Source organism: Anneissia japonica, unplaced genomic scaffold (genome assembly GCF_011630105.1).
Source record: "Anneissia japonica isolate Jap-2015-1 unplaced genomic scaffold, ASM1163010v1 scaffold8236_len642391_cov169, whole genome shotgun sequence".
NCBI lineage: Eukaryota > Metazoa > Echinodermata > Crinoidea > Comatulida > Comatulidae > Anneissia > Anneissia japonica.
Window position 1 is genome coordinate 620,820 of NW_022757925.1, and position 11,651 is coordinate 632,470.

The 11,651-nt window shown below is 34.3% G+C and overlaps 1 protein-coding gene across 2 annotated transcripts in view; it reads left to right on the forward strand.

The window, feature by feature from the left end:
* The window catches only part of LOC117124942 (ATP-dependent RNA helicase A-like), a 25,422-nt gene extending 16,767 nt beyond the window's left edge, over positions 1-8,655 (forward strand). For both annotated transcript variants that reach the window (XM_033271282.1, XM_033271283.1), the window contains 12 exons: positions 269-363; positions 1,008-1,081; positions 1,818-1,970; positions 2,506-2,666; positions 2,756-2,867; positions 3,892-4,053; positions 4,289-4,376; positions 5,063-5,105; positions 5,865-6,088; positions 6,565-6,680; positions 7,292-7,498; positions 8,130-8,655. In XM_033271282.1, the coding sequence (XP_033127173.1) occupies positions 269-363; positions 1,008-1,081; positions 1,818-1,970; positions 2,506-2,666; positions 2,756-2,867; positions 3,892-4,053; positions 4,289-4,376; positions 5,063-5,105; positions 5,865-6,088; positions 6,565-6,680; positions 7,292-7,498; positions 8,130-8,472 (1,778 nt within the window). In that variant the 3' untranslated portion in view covers positions 8,473-8,655. The remainder of the gene's footprint in view (positions 1-268; positions 364-1,007; positions 1,082-1,817; positions 1,971-2,505; positions 2,667-2,755; positions 2,868-3,891; positions 4,054-4,288; positions 4,377-5,062; positions 5,106-5,864; positions 6,089-6,564; positions 6,681-7,291; positions 7,499-8,129) is intronic.
* The last annotated feature ends 2,996 nt before the right edge of the window (positions 8,656-11,651 follow it).

The window sequence follows — 11,651 nt, forward strand, 5'->3', positions numbered from 1 at the left end:
GCTTCGGCTGGATGGACCACCCTCATTAAAGATTGTTGAAATAAAATAAATAAAATAAAGACCCTCCGGCTGTTAACTGAGCTCTAAGAACAGATTGGTATACTCTTTATGATGACTTCTCTTTCAAGGATGATTTTATTTGTTGATAAAAGGATCAATATTATTATTCAGATAAAATATTCATTTATCAACTAAATATTAATTCTTATCATAGTATCTAAAAATATGAATCGTTATTTGTTATTGAATCATATTTTTTAAACCATAGGTGGACCAGGATTTGTGATTCTTCCTCTCCATTCCCAAATCCCACGGGAAGAGCAGCACCGTGTCTTTGAACCAGTACCAAATGGTGTTACTAAGGTATCAAATTCATAATTGAATTAAATTATTAAATTAATTAAATTTTTATTTACATTTATAGGTGCTAGACAGTTATAGGTGTTAGACAGTTATGTTAACATACTTTGTTGTATTGATCATTCAATTTAGTTTTACTTAATATTTTTACAACTACAAGATAATGTGAAACTGCTGGGATTAGCAGTCATAGAAACTTCCGAAGGTTTTTAAGTATTTTTATATAAAACACTATTAAATCCAAAATTAATTTGTTAACCTAAAATCAAAATTAATACAGTTAAACTTGCCTAAGTCGACTTTGCTTAACTCGAATAATTTATAATTTGATCTAATTTTACATGCCAAAATTTTGTGTTTTCCATTAATTAACTATCTGCAAGTCAAATTTCATCTAAGTCAAACAATTTTTCATTGCCATTTTGAATTCGACTTATACAACTGTAATAAATAAAAAAAAAAGAAGCTTAGCAGTGAAACGTTACAATATAGAAATTTTTTTTATTTTGGGAAGTTTTATTTCCATTGAATTGCAGTGATCCATGAGTTATGACTATTCAAATTATGATTACATTATTTCAATTATTATTTTTTTTTGTTAGTATCCAGTCCATGATATTTATGGTATATCATGTAATATCTTTCAGATCGTGTTGTCAACCAATATAGCAGAGACCAGTGTCACTATTAATGATGTTGTCTATGTTATTGATGTGTGCAAGTAAGTGCAATATATATATAGAATTTTTATTCAAAAGTTTAACATGAGTTATTCACCACGAATGAATAAGACACAAGTGAATACAATTATATGTTACTCACTCCACACAACGGTCGTCAGCTGACTCGATTCTATAAAGAACGCAACGTGACGACGGGTGCGCAACAAATAGTTTTTAATGACGATTTGTTCAGACTGCCACCGACAATTAGCAGATGGCGTTGCGTCGTCTATCGCTCACAGAGCGGAGTTGGATTCGTCATACGACACAGTGAGTCCCCGGCGTTAGAATTAGTGAGTCTTTTTTAATGATCCAAAGTCAGGTGTAAAATTGTGATGTTTCTCACTATTTCTTGACGTTTTACGTTTTATTAGCAAAGCTTAGTCTATATATAGCCTATATATAGTAGGCAAAACCTGTAAGAAATAGTGATTAACATCTCAATTTCACACTAGACTCTGGATCATTAAAAAAGAACCACTAATACTTATTTATTGGTGGACGCAATGAATTTATTAAATAATTATTTACAGACATTTCCTAATTTGATCAGTCACTTTCTAAGGGTTTATGCAAACGTATATAGGAACATTATTATTTAAATGTATCTGATAGTTGTTGAGGAAAATGGTTTCTCATATGTTTTTGTTAATAGTGCTTGCCTTTGAATTGTATTGGATGTGTTTAACAGTGTTCATTATCAAACATTTTTTTGCAACACTACTTTATTTTCAGAGCAAAGATGAAGTTGTTTACCTCACATAATAACATGACCAACTATGCTGTAGTGTGGGCCTCAAAGACTAACTTAGAGCAGAGGAAAGGTCGTGCAGGTCGTGTGAGACCTGGATTTGCTTTCCATTTGATTAGCAGAGCTAGATTTGATAAGTAAGCCTGATTATATGATACATCTTATCTTGTTTAATGTGTTTTATGAACCTTCGTTCCCTGGTATTTAAGCTGAAATTGTACCTCTAAATTAGCAACAGACCTGCAAGTCGTGCAGTAGGCCAGGCCCAAACGATGGGCCTAAAATAATTTTAGTCTGAATGGAAACGTAAATTCAAAGTCAACCTAAATCTCATGGATCAAAGAATCATTCAAAATGTATACAATGTAAAAATATCTTCCTTGCTAATTTCATTAAATTTTAGACAATTTGTATTTAATTTACACCATTTTCAACACCACTCAGTGGATAAGCATGGGACTTTGCTGTTTGTTATTGTAATCATACCCACTATTCAAGATGCTTGTAACGCCACAGCTCTTAACTAATTCAGTCTATATTCTTTTTTACCTTAGCAATGGTATTCAAAGGGCGGGTCTTAGCAGAATGGTTAATTTTATCGCTACTCTCCTTGTCTTTCTGCTTGACAACTGAAATGCAAGTTACATGGTTTTTGTTTTCTCTCTCTTATAGACTGGAAGAGCACACAACACCAGAGATCTTCAGAACTCCTCTGCATGAGTTGGCATTGACCATTAAACTACTCAGATTAGGTGTGATCAAGGAATTTCTTGCCAGTGCCATTGAACCACCACCTCTAGACTCTGTCATGGAAGCTGTTGCTGGTCTCAAAGGTAGTATGCGTATCCAGAAAAAGGTGGGGGAGGGGGGTGGTGGTTGCAACTGCATGCTTACTCCAATCTCTCCCTTCATATTTTAACAGATATGCATGCTCTGGATGAAACAGAGGAGCTAACGCCATTGGGACGAGTGCTTGCCAAAATGCCTATTGAGCCTCGCATGGGCAAAATGATCATAATGGGCTGTATAATGAGGTAAGCTTCTTCATTTGGCTCTAATATTCAGTAAAGTTGTATTTTTTGATATAAGTACAAAAGATGAAACATATCAGACAAACCAAACAATAAAGAAATGTTTAAATTTAACTGAAATATTTTTTTTTCAATTTAATATATACTGAAAAAAAAAATTGTTGTACCAGAGGGGTTCAAACTGGTCACCATTTGGTTGCTCTTGCAAGTTATTTATTTAGCCTAGTCAGTATACGCACTTATAATCTGATATAAGTACAAAAGATGAAACATATCAGACAAACCAAACAATAAAGAAATGTTTAAATTTAACTGAAATATTTTTTTTCAATTTAATATATACTGAAAAAAAAATTGTTGTACCAGAGGGGTTCAAACTGGTCACCATTTGGTTGCTCTTGCAAGCTATTTATTTTAGCCTAGTCAGTATACGCACTTGGATTTTCCTATTAAAACACTTTTTTTCTCTCTGTATAGTTTTCTATAAAATCTATTGATATATGTAGATTAATTAGGTATGGAGTAGTCTCTTCATAAGTAAAATATAAATATGATTTTTAAATATATTTTTTAGATTCAATTAATTATATTGTATGTGTAAAAATGAAATTTGTATCATTTTTGGTATTTCCAAATAAGGATACTTGTTGTTTATATTGTTAACAATATAAACCTAGGCATCGTAGGCATCAAAAAAGTGAGGTGACAGAGGTCACTTTAACTTTGTAAATATATAAACTAGTAGTAAAATGACTTGTAGAAAGCTAATATTTTGCATGTAGCTGCTGTCTGATGTAAAGTTGAACCACTGGTAATATCTTGTGTTTTTTATGAATAATATGAATATGAATAATGAAGATGTAGGCGATAAAAACAATCAAAAAAATATTTGCTGAACATGATTGCTTGAGGTTATTTGCAAAAATATGGATAATTAACACAGAATTATTATTATTAACTAACTTTCCTACTAATTTGCATGTAATACTTGTTTATGAGTATCACTCCACTATCTTTATTTTGACAGGCTTGGGGATGCCATGTGTCTAGTAGCAGCGGCAAGTTGCTTTACGGAGCCTTTTACAACAATTGCTGGTAGAGTGGCACCTTTCCACAAACGCTACTGCGGTATGCGGCATAGTGATCACATTGCAATGCTCGCAGCGTTCCAGGAATGGGAGAATGCTCTGTAAGTGTTAAATACCATTTTAATAATTATAACATTTTTTAAAGTCTTGCATCACCTTTTTGTCCATATCTCAAAAAGCATGTAATACAAAGAAATGAATAAATGAAAAATTTTGCATAACATTTTTGATAATAATTTCACATATCATGTCCTGTCAAAATAGCTATCAATGCATTAGTTGTTTATTATATGAATCAATTACTGCTAAATGATTAACTGCTTGTGATTTTGTTAGCATGCAAGGTGGAGAGGATGCTGCTATAGAGTATTGTGACAGGAAGAGTCTGCAGATGACATCACTGAGAATGACCTACGAAGCACGGGTATGTACGCCTCTTCTGATAATGCTATGATGGTGTAGGAGAGTAGTGATGATGATATTGCTGATTACCAGCAGCAACACTTGGCATGTGGACCCAATGACCAGGGAAAAGAACTGCGCTTTAAAACCGCAAGGAAGAGGCACATTTCTGTTATATTTATGTATAATAGACTGAATAAAATTCATTGAATTGAATTGATTATTATTACTAACTGCCCGGCAGTGGTGGGTTACTTATGTCTTGGTTCGTGTGCTGTCTCTGATCGGCTTTGCTGCGCTTGTGTAAGGCACCTGTGTATGGGTCACCTGCAGCTTTAGTGTCAGTTTTTCTTTAATCCAATTTGGCTCTTTTACTATTTAATAATATATTAAAAGAAAAATGTTTTTCTTGTCTAATTTAAATGTACGGTTTTATAATGAAATTTTTATTAAGAAATGCCTCAATTCAACCTTTTTACTGCCACAGAATTTGTAATTTTCCTTGTGTTGTTTTAAAGTAAAGATACCGATATATATATATATATAAATACCAGTAGCGGGTATTGATGATTATGTAACAATACATAATAATGTGTTATATCCACAAAATATAACATTTTCTTGCTCTCAGTATATGATGGTGATGTGAATATTCAGTATCTACAGGGAAAAATTCCACTGCTTAAATTTATTGTTAATGTTTTATAGAATCAATTGAAGGACATTCTGTTAATGGAAGGGTTCCCTGAAGGTGAGTTTTTAAGAAATTGAATTTCAAAATGTGTAATAATTTGGACCACTCAATGTTAACTTATATGCTAAAATTATTACTGTTACTTGCTATAACCAACTTGAAGTTGGCATCATGTATATCATGTGATTTAATTATCTAAACTCAAATAAATTATTAAAATCAAGAACATTATTAAAATATTTGGAAAAAATAGAATTAATTTGATTATTATTTTTATAAATACAAAATATACACTACTAAACAAGGAATATCTGTACAAGCAAATTGTTTTCATTGTGGTTACCGTAAATACCGAATACGTGCAGCTGCGCTTAAAAATTTTTGGAGGCTTAAGTGCAGGGTTTTTTCGAGAGCAGCACTTCTTAAATAAATATTGGCATGGTGCTTTACATGCCCGTTCCATGTTACCTACCTCACGTATTCAAGTAGTAGGGTAGGCCTATAAGGCCCTACATAATCGTAAATGAACGTTTATAAAGGTATATGCTTGCGTCTTCATTGTGTTATTTATTCATTTGAACACTGTATACGTTGTATTTAAAACCCAGTTTCTCTGTGTGTTTCATTACACACGGGATAATATGTACTCTAGAGTAAGCGCCATAGTATCCATTCGAGAGCGGTATTTAGCGAAAAAATCATGTTTGGGGAGGTGCTTATTCAAGAGCGCCGCTTATTCGAGAAAGGCACTTATTCAAGGATTAACAGTACTAAAGAAGATGTTAACATAACTGTCATAAACTTTTTTTAATTTAGAATGCATGATGTCCGAGAATTTCAACTACTCTGGTACAGACAACTGCCTAGATGTTGTGGTGTCACTGATTATCATGGCTCTCTACCCCAATGTATGTTATCACAAAGAGAAAAGAAGGCTACTGACAACTGAAAATAAGTCAGCACTCATCCATAAGTCCTCAGTCAATTTCAGCAAAATGGACCAATCTTTTCCCATTCCGTTCTTTATATTTGGAGAGAAGGTAAGCTCTGTTTTTAGGACAGCATGTTTAACACTATGCAGCTTTTTAGATATTATAACATTGAAACAAATGAATTTAACTGCAATATCAACATTTTTGTATGTGATATCACACCTATATACAGTATGGGAAAATCACAGGTATTTGTCTTGTACAACCTGTGACTGTGGAAAGACCTTTAGCGTTTGTAGTTATTGTTTTTTTCCTTTCGTGGGTTCATTTCACTTTTATTTGTCAAGTCAATACATTTTTCAATAAACACAGCTTGTATCACTCATAAACTGCAAAATTTTACATGGTATAAAAATGGAATTCTGATATAAAAAGCGAGTTTTTTTCACATACAAATTTAAGAGAACTTTTGATTTGGAACTAGCAAAAACTTATAATAATATTTTCTCATTTTTCTCTGTTATAAAAAGCGCAAAGAGTGATCTATGTTTCCATTTTGTTTACACATATCTTTTTTATTTCAGATAAGAACCAGGGCAGTGTCTGCCAAAACAATGACGATGGTGACACCTCTTCAGCTGTTGATGTTTGGGGCCCGTGAAGTGGAAAGTAACGGCACTATTGTCAAGTTAGATGATTGGTAAGATGATGGTTTCTGTTAAGTGATGTTACTAAGGCTAAAATTGTTCATTTAAAATACAATAATCATATAAGTTCACTTCGAACAATTCACATGTTTAAAAGTGTTAATGATGCACTGTAAATATTTTACTACAGTTAAGAACCCATACATTATTTCAAACTGAAAACTATTCCTCCATAGGCCTATATTATTACTAGTTTAACGTCAGCGTTATAGCGAATGCTGTTTGTGTGAACACTTTGGAATTTTAATTCGTGGATTAGCTTACGCCGGCGTAAGCTACGTCAGTCTTACGCCGTATGTGTGAACATACCCAAAATCCATTGCAGATCCATAAAGAAGCCAGTGGTTTTGTTCTGAATGATGCGCATGTCATCATTTGACTTCTTACATATCAACAAACCTATGATCACTTAAACATAGCTATTAAAACTTGAACAGAGATTACAGCAATGCATGTCAATCATTTCAAAGGGAACAATTTAGAGTGGTGTTTCCTGTTATCATTCAAATTCTGCCAGGTGTCTTTGACATAACAGAGAGCATGATAACTAATCTCTGGCAATACTTTCTACCAAGAATGTATCAAATGTTTTTTCTTCATTTAGGGTTCAGCTTCAAATACCCTTCAGTCAGGCAGCCAAGGTAGTTGCTCTCCATCCAGCAATAGAATCGCTACTATTCCGCATCTCTGGTAATCCTGAGGAAATATTAACGCCAACCCCTGTAGATGAATTGCTCATCAATGTGATGCGAGCAATATCGGGGTACAATGCTGGAATGTTCAGGAGCGGTGAGAAGAGTACAGATCAGCCGTGAGTGAAATTTTTTTTAAAAGATTATAATAAATAAGTGACATTTTTAAATATTGGACATTAATGGAAAACTGGTTTCCCAACAACAAAGTTAGGTTTTTTATTCATTTTTGTGCATTTCACAATTGTGTCTTTGAGCAGGGCACTTTATCTGCAATGTGTCTCTCCACCTACATTGGCGGATTCAGGAATTTTAAATAGAGGTGGGCCAGGGAGGGATTTTCACAGATAGAGGGTCCACACTTCTTCGATTGCCGGAAAAGGCACTCTCAGACGTAAATTTGATTACAATTATATTTTTTCCCATTTTTTTATATAATTTTGAAAAATTTAGGGGGTGAGTGGATCGGCTTGGGCACCGCCTCCCCCACCTTCAATCTGCTGCTGACCTAGGAGTATTAATGTGAACCTGGAGGGTTGCCATCTCTTGTGCTGATTACAGTGCATATCTGCAAAGAAAAAGTGCCATATACATAAATAAATTTAATAATGCAATGTGCATTTATTATAATATGCACAGTTAACAGCCAGTGGATGCATTTAAAATAATTTATTTTAATGATGGCAAAGCCAATTATTGTGTCTGCATGTTACCATGATATTTATTTTATTTACTATTTGTAACTTACAGTCGACGTGATTCTGGAGGCCCTCCTCAACAACGGCCACGCTTCTCATCACCACCAGGTTATGAGTCAAGAGGCAGAGGCTTCGGTGGAAGAGGCAACTTCCGAGGTGGCAGAGGTGCAAGAGGTGGTGGAGACTTTGGCATTGGGGGCGGAAACTTCAACAGAGAAGGCAATGGGGGAGGTTTTGGAGGTAGAGGTGGTTTTCGTGGGGCTGGTGGATATAGAGGAGGAGGAAGAGGCGGAGGTGGAGGTGGCTTTAGAGGCGGACCAGGTGGTGGGGGTAATTTCCAAGGCTTTCCAGGTTTCCGAGGTGGAAGAAGAGGTGGATTCAGAGGAGGCTATTGAACCACATCGTACATCCTCACTTGATGAACTTAAGAACCTTGGTTTGAAATTGAAATGCACTTTGTTAAATTGTGTACTTGTCTTTACAAGATGGCAAATGATAGGGAATAGTATTTTAAACCCCAATACTGTGTTCATAGTTTGTTGCCCTTTTACTTTTTATTATATTTCAAGCATTTTTAATTAAGCATCAACTGTGTTTTGTTTTGTTGTTTTTTAAGCAACTACTTTTAAGGGGCGGAGGAAAGTAGCGTGTATTATGAGGGTTCGGGAAAGCAACTGCTATTTGAGGAATGGAAAGTCCAATGATGTTTAATATTTATTGTCCTATAGAAAATTCCACAAAATCATCAAAATAATTTCTGGAGTTTTTTTAAGTAATATAAAAATTATCAGCTTGAACATAGTCATTAGTAAAAAAAAAATTTTTTTCAGCGAAAAATGACAGAAACACTTCCAGTCACTGGTAGTTTTTTTTAATTACTTTCATTATTATTCTGTATAAAAATCAGGGTACACAAGTAGCAATTTCTATGCTCAAGTTAATAATTCGTAAGTCAATTTCACAATTATTTTTTTATGATTTTTTTCAGGTGACAATACATCTTTTAATAAAAGTAGTGATTATTGAAGGCTGGAAAGGGGAAACAAGAAATGATTGAAGTCCCATTTAAGTGAGGAATGATGTATTATTAAAAGTAGTCACTATTGAATGAATATTTGATACGGAAACATGAAGAAATTAGTGAAAGTATTATTTAAAGTGAGGGGGATAGATGAAAGAATTTAAGATGTTAACTAATGATTTGGTTTTAATAAGCCTACTTAGGATGTGGACATAAAATTAGAACCAGTAGAGTACACGACAATTTAATGTGAAAATAATTATGTTTCGGCTGTTTCCTGAAAATTTAAAAGCATATTAGCTTTTAAATATGATTCTTTCATTCTATAAAAAAAAGCCTAAATCATGTTTACTTAATAACATGATCACACTTGTTGGTCAATTTTTAGTTTACATTGGTATTACCATATTTATTCGAATAAACGCCCCATTCAGAGCCTCAAATGGTTTGGTAATGGTAATGGTTTGGGACTTGTAAAGCACATACTACATGGTCTCTATGCGCTTAAGTTACACGAAGGAAAACAAACCAAAAACTAAATCCTAAAGTCTAAAAAAAAAAAAAAAAGCATGAGAAAACAGACTATCACAGGGGAACCAACATCACCACACCGTTTTCCTGCAATTTGAGACCACAGGCAAGCAGTGGTTTGCAGGATCATGACTCACAGATGCTCAAGTGATGTTGGCGTCTAGACTAGCCTATCCTAGAAAAAATAAACGATGGAAGTAAAACAACAAATGTAAAACAACAAAAATGGAAAATTTAAAAAGTTTGAAAAAGGTACAGTAGGTCTTGAGTCTCTCCTGAAAAATGGATAGAGAAGGAGACTCGGATCTCAATAGGTAGTGCATTCCACAGCTTGGGAGAAGCAGCTTGAAAGGACCTCTCTCCATATTTAGAACGAATTACAGGGGTAGATAAAGTATATGGACATGAGGTGGAATGTAGACTTCGGTAACATGTTGATGACCGGAGATGGATAAGATCGGTCAGGTACGTAGGCGATAAGTTGTGAAAGCATTTAAAGGTGTGAACAAAGATCTTAAATGTAATGCGCTGCCTTACTAGAAGCCAGTGAAGTGTTTTCAATGTAGAGGTGATGTGTTGAGTTTTCGGTATTTGTTTGATGAGACGTGCAGCAGTATTTAATTGAAGTTGAATTCGCTTGATCAATGCATATGGTAGTCCACATAAGATTCCATTACAATAGTCGATTCTAGATGTAACAAGAGAGTGCACAAGTTTCAATGTAGCTTCTTCGTTCAGAAATTCCGATATGCCTGATGTTTCTGATGTGGTAAGAAACAGATTTGCAAATGTTGGTTACATGTTTTTTAAGCATCATTGTAGAGTCAAATGTAACGCCGATGTTACGAACAGAAACAGATGGAACAATAGTGGTATCGCCAACACGAATGCAGAATGCATTCGGTAAGTTTTTTCGATAAAGCGAGTGGATAATTGAAGTTGAATTTGCTTGATCGATGGATATGGTAGTCCACATAAGATTCCATTACAAAAGTCGATTCTATATGTAAAAATAATGGCCCATGCCCCATTTTTCCCCCCTAGAATAAATGCCTCTCTAAATGAATGTAAACAAAACTAATAGAAGCAACGTCAGTCGCAACACATTCTGTTAATGATAATGTTATACTCAATTAGAATTACATTTTTTCCAACTTTGTTGGGAGCAATAAGTCTTTATGATCATGCATTTTGACGGTACGTATCCATTTTAAACCCCAAAAAATAAACGCCTCCCTCGAATAAACCTCCTCAGAAATTGCCTTCTCAACAATAAACGCTCGGGGAATTTATTTTAATCTATATGGTATATTAAAATGGATAAAAAAGAAAGTTCAGTTTCTTTTCTATATTAAAAGAATGTTGTTTGCTTGTATCACTGTTGTGTTATTTTACGACTGTATGCTACATTTGATACTCTGACATTAAAAGTGTTGATACGGGTGCCCCTCTAATTGAAGACCCCCGCCTTTAAAGACCACCTCCAATTTAGGACCACTTTTCTGTGATCCCAAATTAACAAATGTCTTTTATCTTTGTTATTCTGAGAGACCAAAATTGCTAAAGACCATGGAAACCCCGGTCCCAAAAGTGGTCTTTAATTGGAGGGAGACCTGTATTTCACAATCCAGAATTTCCAATCCTTGAACCTAGCGATAGGCATTACAATTTTCAACATGAAACTGAAGCAGTCCACACAGCTCGACCTGCCAACCACACTTACTGCCCAGCCAACCAATCTGCCTACTCAGCCATTCACCTACATACCACACTGCCTGTACGACCAACCACACACACACACACATCATTATTTTATCACGATTGAGAGAAAAAAATGTGGGTCCTGTCTCTTATACACATCTAATATATATTGAGTCAAATCTCTCAATAGATGATAAACCATATATATGTACTGTATATATATATATAGTGTATATATATTATCAAAGATACTAGAGCAGTGTATATATTTCTTTGATGATTAATATTATGATATTAACAATTCATTGCAGATAGGCCTAC